This window comes from Fomitopsis serialis, assembly GCF_022376445.1.
Source record: "Fomitopsis serialis strain Sig1Antser10 chromosome Unknown B0H18scaffold_60, whole genome shotgun sequence".
Lineage (NCBI taxonomy): Eukaryota > Fungi > Basidiomycota > Agaricomycetes > Polyporales > Fomitopsidaceae > Fomitopsis > Fomitopsis serialis.
Genome location: NW_025955020.1, coordinates 161,557 through 188,929, shown reverse-complemented (window position 1 = coordinate 188,929; position 27,373 = coordinate 161,557). Strand labels below are relative to the sequence as shown.

The window sequence follows — 27,373 nt, the reverse complement described above, 5'->3', positions numbered from 1 at the left end:
CAGACTAGAGATGGTTGTATGCAGCTATGCTTGCGAGCTTGAGGCTACTAAGATCGATACGGTCAGTTTGGGCACAGATACGCAAGCAAATACATGCAAATACAGTATAGGGTTCCCCTTCACTCCCAGGGATAGCGGACCCGGGGCGATCGTTCTTAAGAACTTCACGGTATGCCAGAAGCAGCTTGAGTGACGCATGTGACGATCCCATCGCGACAGTTGTCCATTAATCTTTGCCGCCGATCTGTGAGTAGCACGTATATGTCGTCTATCGAAAATGAGCACCCGAGAGCGGAGAGCAAAGGTTTATCGGCATGCCCTTGCGGTACAAAGCAATACATAGGTAGCATTGAAACAGCGGGCACCGATTCCATTTACACAGTTGCCCGATTGGCCTGTGCTTCACACATCGAAAACGCCGAGGCGTCTAGATGTCGTGACTAAATGGAATACCCTCCTCCTCCTCCTCCTCCACAGAGGCGCCCGCCTTGTTTCCATCCTCGCTCAAGCGCTCATCAGCGGCGGAAACTTGTCGTCAATACGGATTGTAGCGTGTAATCAGGAATGTATATTTTGCACCATGGTCACTGGCAAACGTGCACAAGTATCAGTTTCGATGCATGAAATTTCAATCCACGACTACTGATACGAGCCAGTGGACTCACCGGGACTACAACTCGAATCGCAACACTTCGTGGCCACAGCATTCATGGGGTCCACGGTGCATAGTTTGGAAGCATAGGATCCTCCAATGTGATTTTGCCGTCCGCCAGATCCTTCTCTATCTTTCGCCCTATCTTCAGTACCTCTTCACAGCACACGTATGCACCTTGTTTCGCGGCCTGCGAGAATTGCCAGATCTTCATGATATGGGGCAAAGCCAAGCGCATTTGTTTCGTCACATTCAGAGCTAATCCAAAGGGACCGCCGCACATCCGTAGCGCGTCAAACGCAACATGCAGGAACCCTTGCGTACAGTGCAGATCAGCCACAGTACATGGGACAGTGCACGACGTACATGCATGCTTCTCGTCGTCCTTTGGATAGAGCATGGCTGCTTCCAAGTAAGCCACATGCGCCTCGAGGTAATGCTTCACTATCGTTGCCCCATCCTCCTCTCGCGGTGGGTATTGATCAACTATCTTCTGGTGATAGAACCCGACCGTGCTATACAGGGACACGAGTGAGCTCGTGATACAGAGGGAGGCATAGAACAGCCTACGTGAGTGCATGAGCCTTGAGATAGATGCTAAAGGCCGACACAAAACCGGGTCCACGTCCTCCTTCAGTAAGCACTACTGTCTCGACCTCAGGTATTTCGCTAATCATACTCTGTACCTCTTCATATAAGGTCTGCAGAGCGGCCTCGGGATGGGGCAGAATCGCACAATCCTGAGAGGAAGGCGCGCGTCAGATAACAAGTATATACGGCACATCACAATTTCGTGCACGCACAGCCCTCAGTACCTCTAGTCTCAATCCGCGGACAGCCCTCACGAAATAGTCTTCAAAGACATCTCCTCTGTCTCGCGCAGAAGCATCCCGCCACGACGCCGTCCGTCCCCAATTGAGCAAGTCCAATGCTGCGTTGAAATGCTGGAGGGCTACTTGTGTATTCGCGTTCACATGGGTGGCGAGGAACCCCTGCATAACCCATATACTGGAGTAACGGGAACTGGATAAGCAGTCAGAACAGTGTCTCCGCGTGTGTGCCATACCGGACAGTGACATCAACGGCATTACGAGCGGCGTCCCAGCCTTCTTGCTGTTGCCGCTTCACTGCCTCTGCTTGTATCCTTTCTACCGTTAAGCTAGGCCATGCGCCTGTTCTTCTCGCTTCCAACTTCGCTATGTGGTGCCCACTGTCAGATTATGGCTCTGACATTTATTGCAACATACCTTGTTTGTTGAACATCTCCAACCATTGGAACCCTTCTATGCGAAAGACTCGCACATCAGTGAGAATCGCGTCCGTAAGACTAGCCAAAACCTGAAACCTGTCAGCCGACGCGGATGACAGAAAATCGGGGAGGCTCACGCCATCGCACCCGCCCCATTGTAGTCCGGCGGGGGTCATACGCGTCTTCACTTGCGTCATGCCGCGACTACCTCTGTCCCACAGCTGACGGAACACTCTGAGCCCAACAATCTTTCTGCCCATCTTACGCTATGACGCACCCTGACAGCACGCAGCATAACCCACGCCTACATACCGAGCTGGGTCAGCACGCGCACCACAGACTGTAGGCATCACTCACGCTGCTGTCAGCATTCTTGGGGTAACCAGCCTGCAATTCGTCTTCCATCGCTGCGACACGATCCCACGGCCACTTGCCTTTCATAGAATCACCGTCGACAAGTATGCCGGTAGCCTTAGCTAATTTGGTGAGCGCATCTTTCTCACCGGCTTCGCACTGCTCCTTCTGATTCAACTCTGCGGCGGTGACATCCCGTTGAGGCAAGGCGGCCAATGCCCTCCTCCAGCATACCGCGCTCTTCTCGTACTCTTGTAAACCCTTTCCATACGAGACTGTGATTGAAGGAGAGACGATATCAGAGAAAACGGAGACGCACATCGCATGCAGCGGCCAAACGTCCCCAGCCTTTCGCGTACCCCGGATCCAGCTCTACAGCCTACACAAATAGTCCAGGTCAGTGTGATTCATTCTTTGGGAGCTGCAGCGCGACCTTCTCAGCGTCGACTTTGGCTTCATCGAATCTGTGCGCACGAGTTAGAGACACCACGAACAGTGGTACAGCGGTCATACCACTTACTTGCGCAAATGAAGCGAGCAAGCCGCGCGATTGGCGTACAGGATCGCACTTTGGTCGTCATGCTGAAGGGCCTCTGCGTACTTCGCGGACGCAGTGGTATACTCGCCTTGACCAAACAGTGTGTTCCCCTCGGCTTTCAGTTCTTGCGCTCGTGCAGTATTGGACATTATTGACGTGAACTTGCAGTCCTACAGGTCGAGGTTCAAGCTCAAGTTCAGGGGAAAGCGGTTTGAGGATCCGCGTGTGTTCAACGAAAGAGCTGAATTGATACCGGAATGCGTGATGATAGTAGGGCACGAGGATGCAAGTCATGGTCGGCTACGAACTGGTTATGTTCAACGCCATGCGCAGTACTTAGCGCCACCAAGGATTCAATATTCAATTGTCCCAGGCCCCTCAGAATTGTCCACATACCTCTTTGATACCTCATCACGACGCCTCTACCAATTATTTACCGTCGTTTGAAGCCGAAGACGTTGTGCAAGGACAAGGGTATACTCGATCCCAATTATGTTCAAGGGCATCGAAAGGTGTCGTAGTGCCGCCGCTGTCGGGGACGCTGGTGGCGAGCTGGCCGCGTTGAAACAGCTGCACTCATCGTTGTTCATGCTTGTTCTTTGAACGTTATTTGACATTCGATGGATGTTGAGCCAAGCCTACACAGCAGGGAGCTGCGATGTGCAAGCAGATGTCCTCAGTTCTGAGAACTACACGCACCGGAGGCCTGGTCATGCAAGTCGGTGTGTATACGAGCGGACGGCACGCACCGCACTACATAAGCAGACATCCAACGACAAGGTCTGGAACGGTGAACAAATCATCTCATAGCATATACAATACAGAACAACAACAAAATAAAGATGTCCGAGCCTCATAGTCAAGCACATCCCACCCTGTCCGTAGACAGCTAGGAAGCGCTCCGGCTTAATTGGGCCCATATGAAGGTTTGCTCTTCCCTCTTCACGCGCAGTACCCCAGGCCATTGCAGATGCGAGACGAAGAGTTGCTGCACGATAGACGAGCAGCGATGATGAGGGTTCGTGTTGAAAGAGAAATCGGAACTTGCGCGCTTGTATGTGGGCGGAAAGTGCCGATGAGAGGCGCTCATGGGCGCATGCATTCGGCTCGCATTCAGCTCGCCCTCTTCCCTGAATCCCTCCTCTTGCCACAGACGACACTCCTGCCCTATCGTAGGACGACCATAGCCATCTCCTAGCCTTCTACCTTTTCTTTGCGTTTCCTATCCGCCAAATGGGGAAACTTAACATTGCCCATCATAAATCCTACCACCCATACCGACGAGACAACATCGAACGGGTCCGACAAGATGAGGAAGAGGCGCGCCTGAAGGAAGCGGTGCAGGAGGGCAGGATGATGCTGGCAGTGTGTAACTCTCTTTCACCTCTGGTTCCCCTTATGTACGGTGATGTGATGTCGTATCGCAGGACTCTGAGGCTCGGATAGACTTGCTCAGGCAGAGGGCCGGGCTGGCAAGTCAGCGGATCACCCAGCAAAGAGAAGAAGGGGACGAGGAAGGCCATGAAGCTGAGAGGAATGAGGCTGGTCCGTCGAGCATCATGTCCGGTGGCCACATTAACCTGTTCGAGGACGTTGAGCGGGTGAGTAGGTCATCCTTGTGCCATTCATCGTTCAGCAACTTAATGCCTTCCGGCCCCGTCAGCAAATGGTGCCCGTCCATGGGCGATCCACCAAGAAAGCCGCCCCAGAGACTGAGAAAGGGATACCGCTCGCGCCTTTGGAGAAGGACCTTAAGCCATGGTATTCCGATCACAACAGCGGAAAGGGCAAGGATCGCGATGAAGCACGAGAGTATGTCAGCTGCACGACAGGTTTATTTGTGTACTGCTGAACACCTCAACAGGTCCCGGGAGCTCGCCCGTAAATCTGTGAACGACCCTTTGACATCCATCAACCATCAACTCTCCGCGCGCCCTGGCACACAGTCCACACGGTCCACCTTTCGCTCTCGTCCATCGCGTCCCGATAGACCACCGCCCTCCTCTTCCGAGCCTCGTAGTGCGGAAGCGGCGCGCATGAATCGCGAGTCCGCAGAGAGGCAAAGGGCCCTCGAACTCATACGGAGGAAGAAGCGTGAGACGGCTGGGAGTGAGACACCGAGCACCGTGCATGGTGGGGTCGAGGAAGGCTATCGGGACGTGTTCAACAGAAGAGAAGTCGACGAGGCACGTAAGCACCGGGAACGAAGGTGGGATGAGAAGGATAGGAGAGACAGGAGAGATAACTTTCATGTGCGGTGGTAAGTTTTGTTTAGCATGCACTGACGTCTGAGGGACTCAGTATGTATCATATTGGTGTTACTGGAGAGCTTCCTCTTACCAAACATCGCATTGAGGCGAGGCACGAGACGAGCAGAGAAGGAAGTCACAGCATCATGGTGTAAGGTTTGGCACGCAATGCTTCCCTCATTGCGCGCTCACCGGCACTCCAAAGTCGAATGAAAGTACCGGTACCCTGGATCCAGCTTTCTAACAAATGTCGGATCGATTTCTTCACTCGGTTACCTGTCTTTCTCTCCGCGACCTGAGAAACACTACGGGAATGAAGCTGTCTTGGTTGGTCTCACCCGGTAAACGGTCTAGCTCACTTGGATACCCTGTTGCCAGTGCCCTTATCGGAAGGGGTTGGCGAGATGCCGGCCGTTTATTATGGCGTAACAACCACTGTATAATGCCGCTGAAATCCCGATAACAAAGTTCAATGACGCTTCATTGACTGGTAAGACTCGGTATGCTGACATCATACAGCGTGCTTCCCTCACGGACTTCCGACGAGCATGCCAGTGGTCGGCATATATACCTTGGGTCTCACTTTCTCCCCGTCTTTCCCATCCCCATGCCTCCCGCACCATTCGACACCCTCCCCTCCGAGCTCATTGAGCGCATCCTGCTCTTTTGCGACGTCTACGATGCAGCCGTGAGTCGCGATCTCGAGATACGCTGAGCACCAGATCGCTCACACCTGCGATCATCTCCAGAATCTCGCACTGACAAGCCGCACAGTTCGCAGGCTCATCTACCAGTCGGAGGATCAGTACTTCTGGCGTGAGCTCTTCCTGAGCAGGCCCTTCGACGATCTTCGCAAGGCGCCCCCGCCGCTGACCACCCAGAAGCCGGCCTTGCAACCCGATTGGAAGACGGGGCTCCAGCGTAGGGTCAGCGCGGATGCGGTCGTGCGCAATGGTACCACTGGTCCGCGCCTGCACCGCGCACTCGAGACGCTTGTGGCCGCGGTAGAGACCGCCCTTCCTGTCAGCGATGGCCCGGGTGCGGACGAGTCGGAGAACCTGAAGTGGCTCGATACCCTCCTGCGCTCCGCCACCTTCGATGAAGAGTCTCTCCCCCTGCATGAGCAGCAGCTCCTCGGCCGGCTCATGTCGTACCTCGCGTTGACATACGAGTCGGGCGAGTCGAGGACTGCCGAGACCCCGCAACTGCGGTTGACTCGGAACGAGATGCGGCGGACGAGCCGGTGCTATGTGTACGACCTCCGCCGGTACAAGGAGGACACGCTTTGGGGCCCATTTATGCGCGGCGAGAAAGGGGAGCTACGCGCGAACTGGGTGCATATGCAACACATCGTAAACGTCGTGGCGATGAAGCTGCACGAGCTGCCGGGCCTCGCGCTGCAGATTTACAACAAGCCCCGCGCCGGGATTAGTGCGACGCAGGCGTACTCTGCGCCCTTCGCGCACGAACGTAAGCCGCATGACTGGGCCGGCGTCGCTGGGACGTGGCGGCGTTTCGTCTGCTTCATGGACTATCGGTAAGTAATGTGTTATGGTGCTCTCGGCCCCGGACACTCACACCCGGACAGGGATCTATTCGGTGCGTATTCATGTGTGCTATCTTCGCGTGTCTAACTGCCTCTGCTCGCTTCAGCCTTCAACGTAAGTCTCCGCATCCATTCATCCGTCTCCGCTCACCCGCCGCAGTTCTCCGTCTCCGGCACGGGTCCCCGCGAACGCACCTTCTTCGATGACGACTACCAAGAGGCGATCCGCCCGGTCGAGCTGCACCTCGACGTGCTCGACCCATCCACGTCCGAGTCGTCCACGGAGCCCTCCGAGCCGCCGTCGCACGCCGCGCGGTACCCGCCGCTCTTCTTCAAGGGCCTGTCGCGCGGCGCGCACAGCGCGGACGCGGCCGTAGAGGGCTCCGTGCGCGTGCTCGCCGACGGTAGTGTCCGATGGAGCTTCGTGAGTCTGACTGGACCCGCTGCGGTTCGTGCTCCGTTCCGTTCATGCTGATGCCTCGGGCAAGGTCACCAAATATGATGGGCTTACGCAGTGGAGGTGTGTCTCCGTCTATCTTGTGTCGCACGGAAGCTCGGCGGCTCATCGCTATCGTCTCGTGCAGTGCGGAAGGCCTTCAGATCGGTAACATATGCAGCGCCGCCGGTGTCGGCGGCATCTGGACGGGTGCGTTTCATGAGGACGGTGAGTATGCGCGGTCTCACCCCCTGCCATACCAGTCTCACGCCATTCTGACGCAGCGGATCCGGCCGGTATGCACCCCTCCGTTTCTCTTCTGCTCGCGGGCATTAATTGACTTCGCGCGTGATTTCAGGGCCGTTCTGGATGTGGAAGATGCCGTCAGCTCTCGAACCCGGATTCAACGCATGACGAGCATCGTAGTTGTACCGTCCGTTATGGGAAACGACTTGGACGTATGTGAAGGAGCTATTCATCGCCGTTCGGGGACCATCGATCAGCAACACTCTGTTGGTTCGTAGGCTGTTGTACACCAGTTGTATTCTTACATGCTTCTATCCTATCCGGCATTCTCTTCTCAGTGCACATGCGTGCCGCTCGCCTTGCCGAAGAATCCCACAAGCCTCGCGTACAGGTCCTGGAAGCTAATGAAGCGTAGTCAGTACGTTGTGGATGTGACAGGTCTTCAATGCTTACTCCTGCTGCTGCTTGGAGTCAGTCAGGTCAGCCCGAGCAGCGGCAAACCCATGGAAACTGGGTATATACGGTCAGTCTCTCGGTTGCCTCCGTGTATAAATGCTTGACTTACGTATCATAGAACTTGTCGTCGTTCTTGTCGGCGAACGGCTTCTTGGAGACGATTTCGACGATCTTCTTGTACTGCGTCCCGTAACAGAGGTTATTCTGGCGTCATTGCTGCTCATGGTTGAGGTCTTACCTCGTCCTGAGGCTCATCGTTACTCGGATAGAGACCAAGAGGGACCCTGAGCTCGTTCACATCGGCGGAGGAGAGCATACTGAACGCGATTCCAGTTAAACTGGAGCCCCGGCATCCAAATTGTCGCACTTACGCAGGGTGCGTAGCACTGACTGCATCCAGAGCTGTCGACGGAGCCGAACCAGCCAGGATCGTGACCTTGCCACCTATACCTCTTCATCAGCTCACCGTCATCCAACCTCACATGTCCGCAACTCGCCCCAGCAGAATCCGAATGCGCCGACGAACTTGGCGCCGTCCTGCTTGAGCGCCTCGCCGGCCTTCAGCAGCTTCGCGACGCTCGCCTGCGGGTTCGCGGGCCCGCCAAAGAACTGCTGGAGCTTCGTCTTCTCCTCGTCCGTCGACGGCGGGAACTTGTCGACGGGCCACGCGTCCGCGGGCTCGAAGAAGTCGGGCATGATGACGTGCGCGTTCAACTTGTCGGCAAGGATGTCAGCGCCTTGCTGCGTCTGGGGCTTGAAGCTGTGCGGCGGGGTGTCGTTTTAATGCGTATTTGAGTTGAAGAACGGATGGAATGGCTTACCCGAAGATGTCGTAAACGCAGATCAGCGCGACGTTACCGCTGGGCTGTGGCTGGCCGGTGACATAGACCTGTGGGTGTAGTTTGAGTGCTTGTCCCAGTGTCACTAAGCGTGTGTATGGAATGTGCAGCCAATGTGATGTTCAGAGTGATTGTGTCGACGGAAACGGTCCTTGCGGAGTTAAAGAAAGCGCATACACTGTCTATCGGGTGGAAGCTTGTCCACCCTGCTCAGAATAGACGAGACTGCAGCTAACGATCAAACTTGATTCCGCATGCGAGGTCAAGAGTCACCGAACACACCACCGGTCGAGGTAGTCCGGTAGATGCGCCGCTCATAGTACCGGCAGCTCACCGATTGTGTCCCGGTTGTGTCCCGGGGCGAGCGTTCACGCGTTCACGTTCAACGTCTATGGTAAGCTTCGGGGCCGCATTCAAGGCTTGGTCCCGTCACTTAAAAGTTGACATAATGCAGACGTCCGAGGACCGGCCTGCTGCTGCGTCGACGCGCCACCCAGAACGCCTACACGCGTTCAAGGGAGTTATATGCACGCGTTTGGGCATTCCGGGTGGGAAACACGGCTCGACTTCCTGCGGAGGTAGATCGCTCGATGCTCGGGGCGACGATTCATACCTTGTTGAATCCGGCGTAGGCCTTGAAGGAGCCCTTGGGCGTGTAGTCGGACTTGACTGGCGGGATGCTGCAGCAGGCAGCGTTGTCGTTGTGGACGACGGTGGACATTCTTGCGTGGGCTAGGCTGTAGGAGGGGGCGAGATGGTGGGCGATAGCACGAAGGCGGACGAACATGGCAGCGGCAGGGCGAGCCAGCTTTCCAGTCACGCTCATCGCGGCCATGCCTGTACTTATCACGATGACGTCGTATGTTGCGCCCACAACAGCCGCCTGGCGTGTCGACATCGCCCCCTCTTTCTGTCAAGAGGTCAGCTGTGGGACGCCACGTACAAGCGCACAAGTACTACCACTACTAGTACTAATAGTACTGACAACTCGACAGCCCGGGTAGGAGTGGTCTGAGCCATGCAAGTTGACAGCAATATTAATGCAAAAAATCGACGGAGCCTAGTACAGGTATCGGCATCTAGGCTGACCCATAGGTTACGATACAAAACGGCGTACTGTATGCAGATGTTAGACAATGTTATGTTGAGTACTTTTACAAACGCTGTGCTCGACGCGGCAGGCACGCCGAAGGGACTCGAAGAAGATCTAACATCCGTGCAGGCCTTCGTCGTCGTGATATTCGTGACACCACCCATTCATTCATGCTTCTCTGGCGCCCCATTCTCCTTCTCGGTGATTGGTTCGAGGTCAGGTTTCGTGCCAGCCCTTCCTCGACTCCTACTCCGGGGTGCCAGCTCAGTCGACCCATGTCGGTCGCCCGCTGTGAAGTGCGCCCGTCCCTCGTCAGAGCTCTTTCGGCCCCAGCGCAGGGCATCCACACCCCTCTCCAGACTCCGTTCTCTCGATGGTGTATGGCTCCTCCCGCCCTCCTTAGGCCCCTCGGCAGATAGATCCGGTCGCCCATGCCGGTCGCCCGCAGCGAGTGGCGTGCGAGAGTCCGTCTCAGACACCTTCGTGTCAGAACCCTTTCCGTTGGCCGACGGCGTCCAGTCCGAGTAGTGCCGGCGAACTTCGATGTAGTCCGTCGCGAACTCACCAATCTGCCACGGGGTAGTCGCGTGAGTACCACTCGCATGCATCAGCTGCCGGGGAAGAAGAACAAGGAAGCGCACCTGGGCGTCATCCATACCAATCGCCTCCATCTCTGGGTTCGTGCGCAGGGCCAGACCAGGGATAACATCGATGGCCTTGGCGATGAGAGCGGTCACGACGAAGGCGTAGCCGCATGTTGCGAAGATGTAGGCGACCTGGATGTAGAGCTGCTTCCAGTTGCCCTCGATCCACCCTCCCGGAACAGACGTGTTGACGCCGTCGAGCGCGATGAGCGCGCTGTCGGCGAAAAGAGCGTTGAAAATGAGACCGACGACACCGCCAATGGCATGCTCAGCATAGAGATCTATCATTGATCTTTTCAGTGCACGACATCATGAAGGCAGAGTGAATACGAACCAAGGGCATCGTCGATGCGGAGAAGGAATTTGACTGCCAGATAAAATGAACACGATGGGACACCGCCGCGATCGAAACGAGAACGTACTCTTCGTGGCATAGTTGGCTACAGCACCGACAACAATACCCATCACAAAGGCAGCCCACTGCGGAATGTACCCCGAGGCCGGGGTAGCAGCGACCAGACCCGCAATCGTCCCAGAGCAAAAGCCGACCATCGTAAACTTGCGCTCAAGACGGAAATCCAGCGCGCACCAGACAATGCCAGCCATCGCCGCCGCGAGCATCGAGTTCCAAATCGCAAGAATGGCGCGAAGGTTCGCGCCGAACGCGCTGCCGCCGTTGAAGCCCAGCCAACCGAACCAGAGCATCGCCGTGCCGAGATAGACGAACGAGACATTGTGCGGCCGGAAGTTGAGCAGCTCGCGCTCGCTCCGCCGGCCGAGCACCCACGCGTAGGCGATCCCGGAGACACCGCTACCGATCTCGACGGGACCTCCACCTGCGTGGCGTAGGGTCCAGTCATGAGCGCCGATAGGAAGAGAACCGTACGGCAAGTTACATACCGGCGTAGTCGAGAACACCCCAAGTATATCCCCAGCCATTCGGATTCCAGGCCCAGCAGGCGAGCGGACAGTACACGAGAGTCACCCAGACGAACGTGAAGATCATGGCAGGCATCACGCGGCCACGGTCCACGAGTGCACCCATGAGGATGCCAACCGTGACACACGCGAACTCCATCTGGTAGAAACTGTACAGCAGCTCCGGGATGAGCGGCGAGCCGGGACTGGGGTCGTCCAAGACCTTCCGAAGGGCGAAGCTCCGCAGGTTGCCGATGAAACCGTTCGTCGCAGTCGGCGAGAACGCTAGCGAGTAGCCCCAGAACCACCACTGGAAGATCACGACGGCATTGCTCGCCGCTACTGCCCACACCAGAGTGAGAGCACTCTTCCGCCTGGCCAGCCCCGAATACAGAAAGGCTAAGTCACAAGATCAGGATAGTTACGCGAGCCGCGCGACCTGCAAATTTGCACCTACCCAGCCCAGGTACCATGAAGAATACGAGGATGCCAGCCACTGCAATGAACGCTATGTCCCCGCCATCGAACCTGCAATTTCGCCATTGAGATTGATCCCGCTAAGTAAATGAAGGTGGGCCAGCGACATGGCTCCACCGCGTACTTACGAGCTGGAGGCACCTACGAGAGCACATCAACACGACAAATTCGCAAGACCACGAGAAATAACTCACGTCCGAGTAGATCGCCCCGTCCAAATGGGACGCGAGGCTCTCCTGCACGTCCTCGGGAACGGCAGCGTCGACTACGGCGGGCATGGCGTTACGGCTGGTAGGAAAAGAACTCGCGCCCGTCCGAAGGCGAGACGTATATAAAGGAGGTCAGACGGACAAATACGTCAGGCTACCGCGGCTGGCAAAATCTGCGGAGTCCAGGTGTCCCACGGCGGTCCCAATCCTCGCCGGGCTCCAACTCTCCAATCGTCGCGCGTGTGTATCGAAATCCGGGCGTTTGGTGCTCGAGCCTGGCTCTCGATTTTCGTGCTGCCCGCCTTGTCCCGGCATCCGCACCAGCCTCAGGGGACCGGGCCCACAGCTTAGGCGGACCGAGTCAGCCCACGGTCCTCGAGGTCAACTGAGAGAATTGAACGCGCTCACCCGAAGCCATGACGCTGTACTCAATCCTTATCGCGCGAGCCAACGTCGAACGGAGCGCTGGAGGGAAGGGAGTCGAGGAGAGCCACCCTTCGTGATACATCCAGTCAATGCGTGCTACTATTCCAAATCAGGCAACTCCTGTAGAACCCGCCATCGGCGATCTCCGGCGCTTCCAGCGTCCGACGGCGACAGCGGCGCCACAAACGCGTCCAACTCAGTGGCAACAGTACGAAACCTGTCGATGCACAAGTATTCTGAATCGAGCACCCTTGTCCTTGCACAGCGTCTCGGATTCAACAGACGGTAATGATTGGAGTGTCGTGGCGAGGTACAAGGAGGTATGTGGACAATTGTGAGCTGCGACAATGAATCCTTGATGCGCTACGTGACTCAGTGCGACGGCGCTGAACGTAACCAGTTCGTAGCCGACCATGGCTTGCATTATCCGGCCTCGTGCCGTATCATCACGCTTCGCGTATCATTCAGCTCTTTCGTTGAACACACGCGGATCCTCAACCGAATTTCCCTGAACTTGAGCTTGAACCTCGACCTGTAGCACTGCAAGTTCACGTCAATAATGTCTAATGCTGCACGAGCGCAAGAACTGAAAGCCGAGGGGAACACACTGTTTGGTCAAGGCGAGTATACCACTGCGTCCGCGAAGTACGCAGAGGCCCTTCAGCATGACGACCAAAGTGCGATCCTGTATGCCAATCGCGCGGCTTGCTCGTTGCATTTGCGCAAGTAAGTACTACGCCCGCTGTACCACTGTTCATGGTGTGTCTGACTCGTGCGCGCAGTTCGATGAAGCCAAAGTCGACGCTGAGAAGGTCACAGTGCACCTCCCGACGAATGAGCCACACTGACTGGAGTCGCCTGTTTGTCCAGGCTGTAGAGCTGGATCCGGGGTACGCGAAAGGCTGGGGACGTTTGGCCGCTGCATGCGATGTGCGTCTCCGTTTCTCTGATACCGTGTCTCCTCTGATCATAGTCTCGTATGGAAAGGGCTACAAGAGTACGAGAAGAGCGCGATATGCTGGAGGAGGGCATTGGCCGCCTTGCCTCAACGGGATCTCACCGCCGCAGAATTGAAACAGAAGGAGCAGTGCGAAGCCGGTGAGAAAGATGCGCTCACCAAATTGGCTAAAGCTACCGGCATACTTGTCGACGGCGATTCTATGAAAGGCAAGTGGCCGTGGGATCGTGTCGCAGCGATGGAAGACGAATTGCAGGCTGGTTACCCCAAGAATGCTGACAGTAGCGTGAGCAATGTCTGCAGTCTATGGTGCGAGTGCTGATCCAGCTCGGTACGAAGGCCTGGGTTTTCTGCGTGCTGTCAAGGTACGTCGCAGCGTGAGATGCGCAGAAAGGTCGTTGGGCTCAGAGCGTTCCGTCAGCTGTGGGACAGAGGTAATCATGGCATGACGCAAATGAAGACGCGTATGACCCCCGCCGGACTACAATGGGGCGGGTGCGATGGCGTGAGCCTCCCCGATTCTATGTCATCCGCATTGGCTGACAGGGTTCAGGTTTTGGCCAGTCTCACGGACGCGATTCTCACTGATGTGCGGATCTTTCGCATAGAAGGACCGCAATGGTTGGAGATGTACAATAAACAAGGTATGTTGCACTCAATGTCGGGGCTGTCGGATCTGACAGTGCGCACCACACAGCGAAGTTAGAAGCGATGAAAACAGGCGCATGGCCCAGCTTCTCTGTGGAAAGGATACAAGCAGAGGCAGTGAAGCGGCAACAGCAAGAAGGCTGGGAGGCCGCTCGTAATGCCGTTGATGTCACTGTCCGGTATGACACAAACTTAGAGACACTGTTCTGACTGCCATTCATTTCTCGTCGCTCCAGTATATGGATTATGCAGGGGTTCATCGCCAGCAATACGAACATGAATACGCAAGTAGCCCTCCAGCACTTCAACGCAACGTTGGAATTGCTCAATTGGGGACGGACGGCGTCGTGGAGGAATGCTTCAGCGCGAGACAGAGGAGATATCTTCGAAGACTACTTCGTGAGGCTGTCCGCGGATTGAGACTAGAGGCACTAGTAGCTGTGCGTGCATGAGTGATCCGTGCCGCATGTCTTTATTGTCTGACGCGCGCCTTGCCCCTCAGGATTGTCGAGATCCGCCCCATCCCGAAGCCGCTCTGCAGGCCTTGTATGAAGAGGCACAGAGTATGGTTCGCGAGATACCAAAGCCCGAGGCAGTAGTGCTTATTGACAGAGAACGTGGACCTGGCTTTGTATCGGCTTTTGGCATGTATTTGAGGGGTCACGCACTCACGTAAGCTGTTGTACACCTCCCTCAGTATCGCGAGCTGACTCGGTTCCGAGTATAGCATGGTCGGGTTCTACCATCAGAAGATGGCTAGTCGATGCTCAAAGCAAGACAAGCATGGGGCAGCGAGGAAGCACTATCTCGAGGCGTCTCGGGCTTACGAGGAAGCAGCCACACTGTTTCCACAGGACGAAGAGAAGCGTGTATGTACGTTGTACACTGACACTGCCTATCCCATGTACCGTGGCTGATCTGCACTGTATGCAAGGGTTCCTACATGTTGCGTTCAACATGCTACGGATGTGCGGCTGTCCATTCAAGTCTGTTCTGCGTGTGACGGAACAAATTCGCGTGGCTTTGCCCTATACCAAGAGGGTTTGGGAATTCTCGCAGGCCGCGACACAAGGTGGAGACAACGGTTTGGAAGAGGTTCTGAAGCTAGAGCGACAGATAGAGAAGGATCTGGCGGACGGCAAAATCACCTTGGAGGATGATATGCTTCAAGTTCCAGACTATGCAATGTCCTCGTGAACGCTGTGGCCCCGAAGTGTTGCGATTTGAGTTGTAGTCTCGGTGAGTCCAGGTCGTATCAGTGGTCGTCGTGCATCGAGGCTGATACTTGTGCACAATTTACTAGTGACCGTGTTGCAAAACATACATTCCTGATCACACGCTGCAATACGATTTGATGAACTGACGCCATGTTTCTGATAAGCTGTGGGATCGCTCATGAGCGCTTGAGCGAGGATGGAAGCAATATAGGCGCCTCTGCGGCGCACAGACCAATCGGGCAACTGTATAAGTGGCATAGAGCGCGCTGTTTCAATGCAAATTATTGCTTCGTACTGCAAGGGCATGCCCATAAACCTTCGCTCTGCTCTCTTAACGATAGATAACATGTATGTGCTACTCACAAATGCGGCAGATATCAATGGACGACTGTCGCGATGGGATCGTCACATGCGTCACTCAGGCTGCTTCTGGCATACCGTGAACTTACTGAAGAACTTCTCGACCAGGCCCGAATCACCCCAAGAGTGTGATTCCGCTCATCCCTGGGAGCGAAGAACCTTATGGTATTTGCATTTATTTGCTTCAGTATCTCTGCCCAAACTGACGATATCGGTCTTGATAGCCTCAGGCTCGCAGGCACTAGCCTGAGTAGCTGCATACAGCCATCTGCTCTACCGCGGCCGCCTGTACTGCACATCGCCATGGCTGATTCCGCGCCTGCGCTTCAGCTAAAAGATGAAGGCAATTCACTGTTCGCAAGTGGCGAATACTATTCTGCGTGGCTCAAGTATGGGCAGGCCATCTCGCACGATGATCAGAATGCGATCCTATATGCCAATCGCGCGGCGGCCTTGATCCACTTGGAAATGTAAGTCACTGTGTATATGCTGTATGCACGCCCGAGTAATGTCTGTACAGGTTCCCGGAGGCAAAATCTGATGCGCAGAAGGTTCAGCTCTGCCCTGTCTCTGCCGATGCCAAACGGATCGCACTGACTCGGGTCATCGTGACTCTGAATGTAGGCTACAGAATTAGACCCGACGTATGCGAAGGGTTGGGGTCGTCTCGCTGCGGCATGCAAAGTGCGCTTCCGCTTTTGTGGCTCTCTCTCCTCTCATCATGTCCCCATCATGGACAGGGTTTGCGAGAATATGAGAAGAGTGCCGAGTATTACAAGAAAGCAATAGCTTCCATGCCGACTCGGAAGCAAGATCTCACTGCCGCGATATTGAAGCAGAAGGAGCAGTGGGAGGTCGCAATGAAGACCGCGCAGGACCATGCAGCGAAAGTCTCTGCGGAGACCAGGGAGATGAGAAGCAATTGGCCTCCGGATCGTGCCAAAGCGATGAAAGATGAGCTCCAGGCTCGTTTGCCCGAGAGCGCAAGCAGTAGCGTGAGTGACCAGAGATCTGTTTCATACATGCCGTGCTAACTTTGTTGCAAAGGCCTGGGTTCTGCTGCGGGCTTCTGAGGTACGTGTGCCACGCTGACCATTACGCAGGTTACTTCATATTTGCGGACTCTTCGCCAGTTCTGGGACAGGGGCATCTTTACTTTGACCCAATTCAGGCAGCAGCCAACAATCCGCGGAATAGGAGTTTTTGTCTGCCAAGACGTGGGTTTCACAGTGCCCTTCCTCAGTGTTTATAGTGATGTGCTGTAGGTCGTGGCCTGTCTCACGAACGCCATACTCGTCGATGATCGTGTATTCAACATCCGCACGCCACAGTTGGCGGACAAGTGGCCTCTACAAGGTATGGCATTCGAAGGATTGCGATCAGCGTAACTTAAAGGCGGGTGTCAAAAAGTGGCAATGGAAGAGAGGGTCACTGGCGCATGGAGTGACGACGTCCCGGCGCAACAAGTCAAAAGAGAAGCATTGATACGCCAACAGCAGGGAGGCTGGGATTCAGTTCGCCGTTCGATTGATACCACTATCCGGTAAGTATGCTGTGTGGCTGCCGGGATCTGCTGGCGGTTCACCCTTTTTGTTTTAGCGTAAGGATCATGCGAGGGTATTTCGCTATGCACACCCAGAAAGGCCCACAAGAAGCCTTACTCACTATAACGCGGCGCTGGAATTGCTTGAATGGGGACGGACGGGCCCGTGGAAAGATGTCCCTCGCGAAGACAAAGGCGAGATCTTCGAGTTACATTGGATGAGGGGTCTTCGTAGGCTGAGACTAGAAGCATTGAGGGTTGTACGTGCATGCCATCCACCACCATACTTCAAGTTACCCAGTCGACTGATATATAATCTTATCTAGGCTTCAAGTTGCAAAATCACAGACTTAACCCCTCAGAGCCCGATAGCCCCTTTGGAAGCCCTGTATGAAGAGGCGCAGAGCATCATTCGCGAGATGCCAGAGATCGGACAAGCAGCATTTCCAGGGGGACACCAGGACTACGGGGATGTCCGTGGTTTCCTGTCGGCGTTCGGCGTCTATCCCAAGGCCTACGCATTGGCGTAAGTAGGCTGCCTACGCCATTTCTGCAGCACCTCATCTTCACGCTCTCTATATGCTCTAGCGATGTCGGCTTCTACCACGAAAACATGGCATGTCGGAACATGGAGAACAATTCCGCCGCGGCGCTCAATCATTTCTCCGAGTCGCAGGGGGCTTGGTATCAGGCGGCCATGCTATTCCCTCGGGATGATGAACAACACATCTGTATGTCTCTATCAATACTGGTCATACGTGATCTGCTGTCTGAACGCAAATGTTTCTACCCAAGGGTATCTACATCTTGCGTTACACGGACTGAAAATGTGTGTAGGAACCCGATTCAGGGTTGCCCTCCGCATCATGGAACAGCTCCGACAAGACGTACCGGAGGCGAGGAAGATCTGGGAATACTCCTTTGATACTAAGGATGCGGGACGTGGAAGAGTCATGCGTCAGCTGATAGAGAAGGACTTGCAGTTCGAACGGAAGATGAAGAAGGACATAAGGGGCAGGAAGTTCACCCCGGACAGCGTTATACCGCCGAAATACTTCCCCAATTGAATGTCAAGTCCATGTTGACTGTCACCCTGATCGCCTATTGTTGTACTTGTACCGTAGTTGTTTCTCTTGATATGTTGCGGGTGGTCGACTTGAGCTGCAGAATTCAAATGTCTGACAGAGGCAGATTATATATGTGACCGGTCCTCCAAGCTAGTGCCGCCGTGGAGATACGTGACAGATTGACCAACATCGACAAGGGCTTTAGGTGATTTCTCTTTTCCCTTCTCCTCCTCCTCCTCACGACATGTGGCGTTTGAGCGCTTATTCAGCCACTACAGTCGCGTCGTGGCAAGTAAGTACTTACCACTGTATCAATAGCCAACACATGAAAGCCTAGTATTCCCTCTGCGTTGCCAATCGTTACCACGGTATGTGTTCGCATATGTCTCGAGATCTCGTTCTATGTTAAGGACATTCAAACTGTGGCGTTATTTAACCACCTAGCTCTCGGCAGATGCCGAATGGCTGGCATAAAAAAGCACTCCACTCCGAAGGCTTTTCCCAACGCGCTCTCTTGTCCTGCCTCGCTGGTCTCTACTTCCAACCTATGGGTGGTCGAGGTTTGCGACCGGACACTTTCCCCTTCAACCAGGGTACCCCCATGGGTGCTCGAGGAGATGAGGGGGTGGTTTGACGCGTGAGATCGAGGCGCGACGTCTTGATGCTGGGTTGTCAACTCTCTTGCTCCTCCTTCTGAGTTCGTAGAGTCTAGACGGCATCAAACATCTGTATTTGCAAATCTTGATGCTGCGATTCGTTACGCGGATCCCCTCCGCTGCGGAGATACTTGTACAATGTATTGGGTTACAATGCCCCGTCTACGCTAGCACGACATTGACCGATTCCAATGCATTTTACACGTGCAACACCCTCATCATTCGACAATGATAGCTCCAGGATTATTGGGCCCGAGGTCCATAGCTGCCATTACTAACGTACCATATCAAAATTTTGCAAACAAAGAAAATGCGATCATCGAGCCGCAGACGTCGTGGACTGGTAATTGCCATAGTATGGGTACGGTGTGGACGCACCAGGAGTCGCAGGCTGACTTGCCCCTGCGCCGGCTGCCGCGCTGCGAAGATGGGCAGGGAGCGGAGCGATGAAACCTGAACCACCTTGTGCGCCGGTCCACGTTCCCGGTTGGTACGGTTTTGCAGCTGGTCCGGTGACTGTGTTGGCGACGGCGCGCTGGGGTTGCTGTGCCTGGGTAGACGACGCAAAGAAACTCGCGTAGTTCGTCGGCATCGTTGTCGGCGTGACGCTAGGCTGGGGCGTCACCCGTCCTGGGTCGCACCTCCGGAAGCGGTAGCTTGCGCCTGTGTTGAAGCTTCTGTTGGTACTGGTAGTACGACGGGTAAGAGTACTGGCCCTGGTGTTGTACTGCGAGTTGGGGTAGTAACTGCTCGTATTGGTGCTGGTGTGTTCGGATAGTAAGATCCACCCTGCCCAGGAGTGTATTGATAAGACCCTCGGTATTGAGGCGTTTGATAGTTGTAGCTATACGGCGTGTAAGGAGCCGTAGAGGTAGCAGCGGGCTTAGCTGGAGTCACAGGAATGACTGTAGTGGGAGTGGTAGTTGGAACTGTGGCCGCTTCGCCGCCGGGTTTGACGTGTACAGTCGTGTCATCCCTAACGCAGTAGCGCGAGCGGGGGGCAACGTTCCACCCCAACCCTCTGTGCCCTCGAGCGGCAGGCTGCGTTGTAAGGTGCGCAGCACAGATGCAGGTGGAACGAGTGGAGGGTTCGAGGCTTGATCGGCAATGTCCGTGGTCTCAAGGAGGCCAGCAACGTTAACGAGTCCAAGATGGCCTGGGCTATGACCGAAGCCCTCCATTAGCAGATTGAACGCAATACAGGTAGTTGAGCTGTGCATACCTGTGTCCCACTCCTCGGACTCCTCCTCTACCTTGCTCGAACCGCCACCCTCCGCTCCGAGTCGCAATCGCTGCAGTCGTTGTAGCCTAAGCAACGCTCTCGCGTTCTTGTCAAGTAACTCCTGCACGGCTTGTTCCATCTCCAAACTCCCGAGCGCAGCCTTGATCCTCGCTACTTCCTCAGCCGGTACCAGGCTCTGCAGAGCCTTATCCAGCTCCTCCGCGTTCTCGTCTCTTTCTCCGGCTCCGACACCCCGGCGTTATGCGGCTCCTCGCCCACCAGCACCACTTCATCGCCATCCGCTGCTTGCAAGGACTCCATAGCTTTCCGCTTGCCCCTCGTCTTTCCCGGAGACTGGCCTCCTGGCGCTGTCTCCAGATAACTTCACCAAGGGCATACCTACCGACCTCCGTCCCATCCTGGTCGAAGGTCGGAGCAAAACTCGCGTAGGGCCCATAGTCAAGGAATTTGCCGCAGCTGACGTGTCGCAGCCCCGGCATCTGGAGCGTGGCGGCGGTGGTTCTCGGCCTGACATAGTCCGCCAGTGTTTTCGCCATAATGGACGAGGAGGTTGACGCCGACGGAAGGATAGCGGCGAGTTCCGCATGGCCAGTGGGCAGATCTGTCAGCGCCTTGCCGTCGGAGGGGGCGTAAAGTCAGAGTTGAGCGACGTCCACCAGTCGCCTGTGGGAAGGTGCTGTACGAGTGCATACTTTCGTCTTCGGGTTGCTGGGGTGGTGAAGGAGCTGGCTTCGCTTCTTCGGCGGCTTCTTCATCAGTGGAGGGAGGTTGGAAGAGCGTCGGGAAGATACTCTGCGCTTCGAGAGGCGAAGGTACTGAGTGAAAGGAGGCCTGGTCGAGGAGGGCAAGGGCGAGGTTGCAGAAGCGCAGCTGCTGTGCGGCAGGCTCTGAAGGGCGAGATCGTGGATGTGAAGAGATTGGGAACAGGTGTTGGACCGCAGACTGACATATGACGTATCAACACGCTGTATCGCCGAACACAGTAATACACGTAGAGAACGTACCCGGAGAACGCGTAGGGGATATTGAGGGGAGTCTTTGAGTAGCGTGCGGAACGAGAATGTCTGCGTAGACGTAGAGGGAGTCGGAGTGGATGTGGATTCGCCTGACGATGGTTCCGCGGACTCAGTTGGCAGCGGAAACACACGGTCGAGCAGACCTTGGGTGTCGATTCTATGAAAGCACGAAATTCAGTGGTTTGAATCGGATCGAAAGTATGTGGGGCGCACGATTCTAGTACGAGCAGTATCTTTTCCGCGTCTGCAGAGTCAATGGAACATCACCGCTCCCCAGTGCGTCGGTTGGTGTGTCGGTATCTGGTTGCTCTGACGGAATCTCCGGTGGCTCCTGACTCTCCGAAGTGCGTTGTTGCTTGGTAGCAGGTTGTTCGCCAGTGTCGGCGTTCGAGATGCGCTTGCGCTTTTTGGAGCCGCCCTTGCGCGGCGCAGGGGCGGTGTCCTGGCCTTGTCCTTGTCCGGTTGACCTGCTGAGCGAGTTGCGCGGGCCATTGTACGTGTTGTGGAAGAGACGCTGAGGGAGGGTGGAAGACGCGCCTGTGGCGAGAGCAGGAGAGCTTGAGTCGCGTCCGTCTCGACGCGTCCCGTGGCGAATGACCAGAGTCGTCTCCTCGACGCTTGCCCGATGGGAGCAGCTGCAGAAAGTCTCAGTCACTCAGCCACAGCGGCCCTTCCAGCTTTCTTACTTTTTCGTACTCAGGTAACGCATTGTTGAAACTCCGCTGCTCACTGGCGACGACGACTTCGGTCGTCTGCGCCGTCTTCGCTATGGCCACCAGCTCCAAGTTTGCTCCTGCTGCTCGACCGCTGCTGCGAGGGCAGCTTTCATCCCGGCCTGCGAACGGGCACGTTGCCTTCATTCCACAGGTCCGGAAGTTGTGTTCGAATACTGCAACAAATGGCCACATCCGCTAACACGCGGACATACATCCACAACCACTTGGAGGAACTCGCTCGCGCAAACCCTCACGTCGAGTTCGTGGTAAAGCAACGGACACAGAGGGAGCCCATCATTCGAGGATTCTATCGTATGTGTGTGCTTATATTCCGCTTCGACATGTTGCTTATGGTCCCTTAGTTAATGACCGAGATAAAGTCATCCCGCTGAAGGATTTCGAAGTCACCGGTATCCAGCAGAAAGTGAAACTTCTGCTCGACTCGTCAGGCGCGAAGATCAAACCGCTCAAGAGACGCACTGTCGAGAGTACGACAGAGGCAGCGAGGGGCATCTGGAGCGGTCTTCATGACCAACCCTTCAAAATATAACACATCCGGAGCTTCCGGGGTCGCTGGGAATGGATCACACAGCAGCGCACTTTCGCGACCATACACGATACAGTGGCTGGTATGTAGTACCACCTCTTCCCCGCGCTACATCTCCTGGTAGCTGCGTTCACGCAATACGGACACGACTAATGGAGATGTCTGCTAGATGACTGTAACCTATTACCGATATATTACACTCGCTACCACAATGCGTCCATGAGTGCCCTCTTTTGTCATTGTGAGTCTGTGACGTGCCGGGATAGAGTTCAGCCCCAAATATGGATGTCCTCCGGACTCTGTGCACCTTAGGGAATTGCCAGACTCGCGGTTCATATCTCTGCGGGTCCAATCATTGATATTCAGTAGCGTTCAGCCGTAAAGCTGTGTTGAACCCAGGTCGGAAGCGCCTCATGGGAAGTCCAATTCTGGAAAGCGTGCCTCATGTCCGGATGATACACGCTTGCTACATGCTGCCCTGAGGATTAGTCCTCAGGATTATCTACTGACTCAATCGTGACGCGCGGTAAACGTAGGTTCTTACACGTGTAGAAAACTGGGACTCGCCGGGCGAGTGCGCCTGTGCTCACCCTCCTCCTTGAACCCATCCCACACCCTTCCATCAGCTTCGTGAGTGAATTTCCGCTCTTTCTGACGTGGCGAGGTTGACAGTCGATCTCATCAACTATAGACGATGCAGAGACCAAGCTCTTACTATGCCTTCTCGAGGTGCGAAAGCCAAGTATGGACCGACTGGCTGCACTCCGAGCGTCTAGCCAATGTATGTGGCCACCCCCTTTGTACCTGAGTGACCGCCTCACGTCTTGCTCAGTCGTCATATAGTAGCTCGGCATCTGCAACTATTGAAGATCATATCGTAAGTCGATCGCTGATGCCTGCGCCCGCGCGCGAGGTGACATTTTCCGTCAGAGCCGCCACCAATTGAAAGACGATATTGACGATGCGATGCCTCTGTGTTATACCTCATTCGTGAGCATACTCTGCCCCATACGATAGCATTGCGAGACCAGAAAGCTCATTCCGTGATAGTTGCCTTCCCCGCTAGACTCGCCGCTGAGTGCGCCTTCGTCATCTCAGCTGTCCGTAGTATCGGCGGCGGATTCCGGCTACGATGAGCTACCGGAGATTCCATTCGTATCCTCTTCGCCGTCACGATTCGACAGTGGTTGGAATCCGATGGAGGGTTGTTCAAGCCGGGGGAGTGACGACAGCCACTGCGAGCGGACCTTCTGGGCCTCGGTCATCCGGCCCACAGCCTCGCGGTCGTCAGACAAGAGCATGCCCGTCCTCGGGCAGATGAGCGAGCGCAGCGTGGCGCCCAGCCGTCAGCGCGCTCCGTCCATCTCCTCGACGGCATCGTCCCGGTCACGGCCTGCCCCCGCCAAGTCCATCCTGTCCTCCAGCTCGTCCACGAGAACCAGGACGACGGCACGGTCGCCGCCATCCGTCAAGTTTCTTGACATGCCCACGATCCATTACGAAGAGGACGAATTCGAGCACGCCCGGGGCCACGCTCGGTCCGTCTCTGAGGACAGCGGAAAGCGGAGCTTTCTGAAATGGATCCGGGGTGCAAGCAAGAAGGCTCAACCGGCGGAAGAGCGACCGACGATCTCTGGACCGTTCCCACTGTGGGAGACACCACCGCGCCGTACGCACAGCGGCGGCACACCGAGTGTGCGTTCGATGAAGTCTGGAGCGCCAAGTTTGCGCTCGATGAAGTCGAACGGCAGCCTCCGGTCCATTCGATCGTGTAGCAGCAGGCTGCATACATATTGGGGCAGGGTGACTGGGAAAGAACTATGAACTGGTTTCATAGCTGGTACGTGTGTAGTTTTTGGGCTTCGGCGGTATTCCTGGACCAAACTGACGAATTGTGGGATGTAGGGTACTTTCTGCGACCCCCTTCCATGCGGGCTTTACGTCTCAAGTGTTCTTTACTATGATCATGCGGGACTCTCCGTTTTCGATGGACTGCTATATGGCCAAGCGCATTACTTACGCCGTTCCCTTCGCATGTGCTCTCAGATTTGATATCGCAGATTGAGCTTTGACTGAAGATTAGGACAGTGGTTTTGTACAGCACAGTAGTAATACGACAGCTCACGAGACTATGGAAGCCTGTTTGCACTGCCGCAGGATGCCCAATTCATAGCAGGCAAACCCTAAGGCCTAAAGGAGCTCCTGCATGCACTCGTTGCACGTCGCTGCGATAGAACGGCTCGGCTGTGACGTCGGGCGTAGACGACGGGGAGAGGGTTACTGCTGATCGCGACGTCTCTCAGCGTCCCATCGACTTCTCATGAGGGCGAGGCCATCTGCTCTGGTACGCAGCAAAGGTGACGCCATCTGCAAACGTGCGGCTTCGAGGTGCGGAGGGAGATGGCTGTCATTGCGGATCACCTGGACGGGCACTCAGTACCCTCAGCTGGTCGTCCGGATGCGCACTCACTGAACCGATAGCAAGGAAGAAACCGAAAGTAGCTGCGCTAGTCAGCATGTACTGCGAGAGAGTGGGGAGGACTCCGCGAGGACCTGCGCCGCCCCTGGAATAGCAGTCAGCCTCACGTACACGAGTTAGCCTGCGTGAGCGTACCTCAAGATGCTGAAGCCGCCAAATAGGAATCCAATAGTGAGTCCCACACCACAGCCCATCGCTGCACCCATCCTGGATTGGGCAGAGGTCTTCAGCATGTTTCCCGATTAACTCTATGGAACCGCCTACTTCACTGTGCGCCGTCTACACTTCAGTTGTGAACATAAGCTAGAGAAGGCTGCCTGACTTACGTTTCTGCCATATCGTCGGCCCTTGAGGTGTTCGCTGCATCGACGCCATGATGGAGGCAAGGGAAGAGAAGGTTTGGGAGTGGGTGAGCCAGGTGGTGAAGTGGTCGTCTGAATGAAAGCGATCGTCGCGCGCTAGCGCCGGCACCGTCGGAACACGCAACGGCCATGCCCCTCGAGCTGCTCTCGTTCCCTCCGGCTCAGCAGCCTCAGATCAGTGTGTACTGACTGTTTGTTGTGCCGTTCCAATTGTAACACTGCATATTATTCAGTCCGCTCGCATCAACGCGACTTCTTCCAGGTCTCGGCGCTGCGAGAACAAGCCGATGGTGTGCTGAGAGCTTGGCTGGGTGCGTAGACCCAGAGTCTGCAACTTCGCCTCACTGAATGAGCGAAGGGACGAGATGGCTATCTCGATGGGACAAAGAGGTTGAACTCTGTACGAAGCTGCTGTACTTCGGGCTGACCGTCGGGCGCGGTACGTCGCCCCCACCATGAGTCGTGCTCTTGCTCAAGGGCTCTGTCTGCTGTAGCTACCCAAACTCTCGGAGAAGAGTACACCGACATATGGATACACTCCATGCATTCCGAAGGCGTACCGCCTTGGCGTGCTAGGGCCGCTCTTGTCCTCTTACCGACGCTGCCCTCGTATGCGCTTGCTAGATGGGGTTCGTACCTTGCGCCGACGTCCAGGCTGACGTCGCTGGTACGCAAGCTACCAACACTGCTGGAGATCATAAGCGAGGTCAACTTGGCTATGTTCTACTTCCGAGGCACGTACTATGACCTGGTGAAGAGGATGCTTGGGATTCGTTATGTGAGTAGCCCAGATCGCGCGTGGGCTACCTAGACACTGAACATACCAGATCTCGGCAACTCCTCGCGACCCAAATACGAGGCCGCCTTCGTATTCTCTTCTGGGTATCTTCTAGCCGTGAGGCTGCTACATCGTCTCGTCAGCTTCATCCGGTCGTCTTACAAGGCGGACGTAGAAGCAACTGAACGGAAAGGCAAACGACCAGTGGATGACCATGAGGAGATCTACATTGACGATAGACCCATTTCCACAATGATTGGGCGTGTCGATCCTGATGAGGTTCCTCCCTTGACTGCTGAAGAGGATGAACGGACGGTTCTCGACTTCTCTCAAATGCCCCCTACTGTACGAGGAAGCCGAAACTGCACGCTCTGTTTGGAGGAGCGGACGGCGACGACATCCACAGAGTGTGGACATCTGTTCTGCTGGGATTGCATCGTGGGTTGGGGCAGGGAGAAGGTGCGTAGTGATGTTGGATGGGAAACAAGCAAGCTAACATAGAGCTAGGCTGAGTGCCCGCTCTGTCGCCAGTCGCTCAACCTGACGTCTTTGCTACCGATTTACAACCTGTAGCATCACAATAGTTTATGATACACTATACATACATCCCGTATGCAGGCCCAGCCGCCCTGGCGGACTCCGCACCCATTCGAAACTTACGGTTGGGTGTTTTGGATACAGCGTCGATCCATGCGCAAAGTGTCACTATACCACTTGTTGAATAGAGTGATGTTATCCCCTTGAGCAATATGCGGCCTGGGAGTCATAATGAGATGGAAGCAAGGAGCGATCAAGGCAGATACGTACCTAGGTCACGTCGCGGCTTGGCATCCTTGACGTATACTTCAGCGGCCTCATCCACGACAACATTCATGAACTCATCGAAACCCTGCGGTGAAGAGATGCGTGAGCAATGCCTCAGAATCGGAAGACAGTCAAGTGAAAACGGGAGGGACACGGATGTGGTTGACCAGGAGTGCAGCAGCAGTCCTGAATCGCAAGGCCAACAAGAGGTCGACGCCTCCTTGGTTCCGACGTTTAACGCAGGGTGGGTTCAACGATGTTGTTCCAAACACGCACAATGATTCTCCCTCAATACGCATCTCAATGTTGTCGTACAGCCAGATCACAACTTTGCTCGCTGAGGAAAAGTCAGCGGACGTCGAAATACGTCGAAGATGCAACATACCTGTGGAGGTTTTTGAAGATCACATTCTGGGAGACTTCAGCTATCCGGTGAACAAAACAAAAATGGAATGATGACTTACGATGGGCTGCACCATCACACGCTGTTGACGACCCGACATGACTGCTGAATTGAGGTGAGGCGAAGGATCTGGGCTAGAGGGAGGATGCTTCCGGTCGGTGGCGGAGGAGACGATCTGAGGATGTGTGCGTGCCTTCGGCGAATGCCGACGCTCCGAAAGTGCAACGAGGGAGACGCGACGCGT

At 55.4% G+C, this 27,373-nt stretch overlaps 13 protein-coding genes across 13 annotated transcripts; 7 read left to right on the top strand and 6 right to left on the bottom strand.

The window, feature by feature from the left end:
• Window positions 1-707: 707 nt before the first annotated feature.
• On the bottom strand, window positions 708-2,942 carry B0H18DRAFT_1121418 (uncharacterized protein; the record flags this gene model as incomplete). The annotated part of the gene is made up of 12 exons (XM_048034334.1): window positions 708-967; window positions 1,019-1,167; window positions 1,223-1,392; window positions 1,456-1,660; window positions 1,719-1,848; window positions 1,900-1,990; window positions 2,039-2,122; window positions 2,179-2,205; window positions 2,259-2,516; window positions 2,575-2,634; window positions 2,689-2,719; window positions 2,776-2,942. The coding sequence occupies 12 exons, from the start codon at window positions 2,940-2,942 to the stop codon at window positions 708-710; spliced, it is 1,632 nt and encodes a 543-aa protein (XP_047890832.1).
• A 1,084-nt stretch (window positions 2,943-4,026) lies between these two features.
• Window positions 4,027-5,024, top strand: B0H18DRAFT_828475 (uncharacterized protein; the record flags this gene model as incomplete). The annotated part of the gene is made up of 4 exons (XM_048039371.1): window positions 4,027-4,158; window positions 4,221-4,394; window positions 4,457-4,605; window positions 4,658-5,024. Coding segments are annotated over 4 exons (822 nt in total), but the record flags the coding sequence as incomplete, so codon positions are not given.
• A 625-nt stretch (window positions 5,025-5,649) lies between these two features.
• Window positions 5,650-7,438, top strand: B0H18DRAFT_1121416 (uncharacterized protein; the record flags this gene model as incomplete). The annotated part of the gene is made up of 9 exons (XM_048034333.1): window positions 5,650-5,730; window positions 5,792-6,579; window positions 6,631-6,641; window positions 6,696-6,703; window positions 6,749-7,012; window positions 7,077-7,108; window positions 7,173-7,252; window positions 7,309-7,320; window positions 7,383-7,438. 9 exons carry the CDS (start codon window positions 5,650-5,652, stop codon window positions 7,436-7,438), a joined length of 1,332 nt encoding a protein of 443 aa, XP_047890830.1.
• Window positions 7,439-7,604: 166 nt separating this feature from the next.
• On the bottom strand, window positions 7,605-9,286 carry B0H18DRAFT_880177 (uncharacterized protein; the record flags this gene model as incomplete). The annotated part of the gene is made up of 8 exons (XM_048040746.1): window positions 7,605-7,671; window positions 7,724-7,780; window positions 7,836-7,906; window positions 7,965-8,043; window positions 8,098-8,178; window positions 8,220-8,486; window positions 8,548-8,615; window positions 9,179-9,286. 8 exons carry the CDS (start codon window positions 9,284-9,286, stop codon window positions 7,605-7,607), a joined length of 798 nt encoding a protein of 265 aa, XP_047890829.1.
• A 272-nt stretch (window positions 9,287-9,558) lies between these two features.
• On the bottom strand, window positions 9,559-12,315 carry B0H18DRAFT_1021134 (ammonium transporter AmtB-like domain-containing protein). Its single transcript, XM_048029524.1, has 7 exons — window positions 11,892-12,315; window positions 11,678-11,777; window positions 11,203-11,619; window positions 10,725-11,138; window positions 10,637-10,669; window positions 10,300-10,583; window positions 9,559-10,227 (listed from the first exon to the last, which is right to left on the bottom strand). The coding sequence occupies exons 1-7, from the start codon at window positions 11,973-11,975 to the stop codon at window positions 9,823-9,825; spliced, it is 1,737 nt and encodes a 578-aa protein (XP_047890828.1). The 5' UTR covers window positions 11,976-12,315; the 3' UTR covers window positions 9,559-9,822.
• Window positions 12,316-12,891: 576 nt separating this feature from the next.
• B0H18DRAFT_880151 (uncharacterized protein) lies at window positions 12,892-15,135 on the top strand (the record flags this gene model as incomplete). The annotated part of the gene is made up of 9 exons (XM_048040743.1): window positions 12,892-13,058; window positions 13,172-13,272; window positions 13,329-13,576; window positions 13,751-13,934; window positions 13,988-14,117; window positions 14,175-14,345; window positions 14,392-14,610; window positions 14,666-14,811; window positions 14,873-15,135. 9 exons carry the CDS (start codon window positions 12,892-12,894, stop codon window positions 15,133-15,135), a joined length of 1,629 nt encoding a protein of 542 aa, XP_047890827.1.
• A 199-nt stretch (window positions 15,136-15,334) lies between these two features.
• Window positions 15,335-18,480, top strand: B0H18DRAFT_1021119 (uncharacterized protein). The gene is made up of 17 exons (XM_048029523.1): window positions 15,335-15,503; window positions 15,624-15,679; window positions 15,717-15,719; window positions 15,740-15,985; window positions 16,036-16,066; window positions 16,140-16,199; window positions 16,256-16,510; window positions 16,563-16,589; window positions 16,649-16,732; window positions 16,781-16,871; window positions 16,926-17,058; window positions 17,115-17,132; window positions 17,171-17,318; window positions 17,385-17,584; window positions 17,647-17,789; window positions 17,854-18,330; window positions 18,444-18,480. Exons 4-16 carry the CDS (start codon window positions 15,819-15,821, stop codon window positions 18,123-18,125), a joined length of 1,629 nt encoding a protein of 542 aa, XP_047890826.1. The 5' UTR covers window positions 15,335-15,503; window positions 15,624-15,679; window positions 15,717-15,719; window positions 15,740-15,818; the 3' UTR covers window positions 18,126-18,330; window positions 18,444-18,480.
• A 377-nt stretch (window positions 18,481-18,857) lies between these two features.
• On the bottom strand, window positions 18,858-21,687 carry B0H18DRAFT_1021115 (uncharacterized protein). Its single transcript, XM_048029522.1, has 11 exons — window positions 21,508-21,687; window positions 21,265-21,487; window positions 21,029-21,197; window positions 20,717-20,966; window positions 20,359-20,625; window positions 20,256-20,326; window positions 20,004-20,229; window positions 19,794-19,877; window positions 19,570-19,719; window positions 19,469-19,508; window positions 18,858-19,422 (listed from the first exon to the last, which is right to left on the bottom strand). Exons 1-11 carry the CDS (start codon window positions 21,530-21,532, stop codon window positions 19,098-19,100), a joined length of 1,830 nt encoding a protein of 609 aa, XP_047890825.1. The 5' UTR covers window positions 21,533-21,687; the 3' UTR covers window positions 18,858-19,097.
• A 121-nt stretch (window positions 21,688-21,808) lies between these two features.
• On the top strand, window positions 21,809-22,306 carry B0H18DRAFT_1086139 (uncharacterized protein; the record flags this gene model as incomplete). The annotated part of the gene is made up of 3 exons (XM_048031999.1): window positions 21,809-21,907; window positions 21,987-22,068; window positions 22,119-22,306. The coding sequence occupies 3 exons, from the start codon at window positions 21,809-21,811 to the stop codon at window positions 22,304-22,306; spliced, it is 369 nt and encodes a 122-aa protein (XP_047890824.1).
• A 755-nt stretch (window positions 22,307-23,061) lies between these two features.
• On the top strand, window positions 23,062-24,346 carry B0H18DRAFT_1021111 (uncharacterized protein). Its single transcript, XM_048029521.1, has 3 exons — window positions 23,062-23,293; window positions 23,354-24,261; window positions 24,324-24,346. Exons 1-2 carry the CDS (start codon window positions 23,270-23,272, stop codon window positions 24,125-24,127), a joined length of 798 nt encoding a protein of 265 aa, XP_047890823.1. The 5' UTR covers window positions 23,062-23,269; the 3' UTR covers window positions 24,128-24,261; window positions 24,324-24,346.
• Window positions 24,347-24,580: 234 nt separating this feature from the next.
• On the bottom strand, window positions 24,581-25,148 carry B0H18DRAFT_935988 (reactive mitochondrial oxygen species modulator 1-domain-containing protein; the record flags this gene model as incomplete). The annotated part of the gene is made up of 4 exons (XM_048041795.1): window positions 24,581-24,724; window positions 24,774-24,867; window positions 24,918-24,989; window positions 25,105-25,148. 4 exons carry the CDS (start codon window positions 25,146-25,148, stop codon window positions 24,581-24,583), a joined length of 354 nt encoding a protein of 117 aa, XP_047890822.1.
• Window positions 25,149-25,273: 125 nt separating this feature from the next.
• B0H18DRAFT_1121408 (peroxisome assembly protein per8) lies at window positions 25,274-26,495 on the top strand (the record flags this gene model as incomplete). Its single annotated transcript, XM_048034332.1, has 6 exons — window positions 25,274-25,322; window positions 25,378-25,455; window positions 25,503-25,583; window positions 25,639-25,926; window positions 25,972-26,381; window positions 26,430-26,495. The coding sequence occupies 6 exons, from the start codon at window positions 25,274-25,276 to the stop codon at window positions 26,493-26,495; spliced, it is 972 nt and encodes a 323-aa protein (XP_047890821.1).
• Window positions 26,496-26,517: 22 nt separating this feature from the next.
• B0H18DRAFT_1121407 (uncharacterized protein) lies at window positions 26,518-27,229 on the bottom strand (the record flags this gene model as incomplete). Its single annotated transcript, XM_048034331.1, has 5 exons — window positions 26,518-26,678; window positions 26,730-26,811; window positions 26,870-27,059; window positions 27,112-27,137; window positions 27,191-27,229. 5 exons carry the CDS (start codon window positions 27,227-27,229, stop codon window positions 26,518-26,520), a joined length of 498 nt encoding a protein of 165 aa, XP_047890820.1.
• Window positions 27,230-27,373: the final 144 nt, after the last annotated feature.

Excerpts from the sequence above, each read along its gene's own strand:
- B0H18DRAFT_1021134 (XM_048029524.1), bottom strand. The coding sequence starts at position 11,975 with ATGCCCGCCGTAGTCGACGCTGCCGTTCCCGAGGACGTGCAGGAGAGC. Across the intron at positions 11,778-11,891 it reads ACGGGGCGATCTACTCGGAC|CGGGATCAATCTCAATGGCG; the intron begins GTGAGTTATTTC and ends TCATTTACTTAG. Across the intron at positions 11,620-11,677 it reads CTTCATGGTACCTGGGCTGG|CCTTTCTGTATTCGGGGCTG; the intron begins GTAGGTGCAAAT and ends CTTGTGACTTAG.
- B0H18DRAFT_1021119 (XM_048029523.1), top strand. The coding sequence starts at position 15,819 with ATGGCTGATTCCGCGCCTGCGCTTCAGCTAAAAGATGAAGGCAATTCA. Across the intron at positions 16,872-16,925 it reads GGACAAGTGGCCTCTACAAG|TGGCAATGGAAGAGAGGGTC; the intron begins GTATGGCATTCG and ends GGTGTCAAAAAG. Across the intron at positions 17,585-17,646 it reads CCCAAGGCCTACGCATTGGC|CGATGTCGGCTTCTACCACG; the intron begins GTAAGTAGGCTG and ends TATATGCTCTAG.
- B0H18DRAFT_1021115 (XM_048029522.1), bottom strand. The coding sequence starts at position 21,532 with ATGGCCCGCGCAACTCGCTCAGCAG. Across the intron at positions 20,230-20,255 it reads AGGAGCCGCATAACGCCGGG|AACGCGGAGGAGCTGGATAA; the intron begins GTGTCGGAGCCG and ends GAAAGAGACGAG. Across the intron at positions 19,878-20,003 it reads GTCCGAGGAGTGGGACACAG|CCTCGAACCCTCCACTCGTT; the intron begins GTATGCACAGCT and ends TTGCCGATCAAG.
- B0H18DRAFT_1021111 (XM_048029521.1), top strand. The coding sequence starts at position 23,270 with ATGCCTCTGTGTTATACCTCATTC. Across the intron at positions 23,294-23,353 it reads CTCTGTGTTATACCTCATTC|TTGCCTTCCCCGCTAGACTC; the intron begins GTGAGCATACTC and ends ATTCCGTGATAG.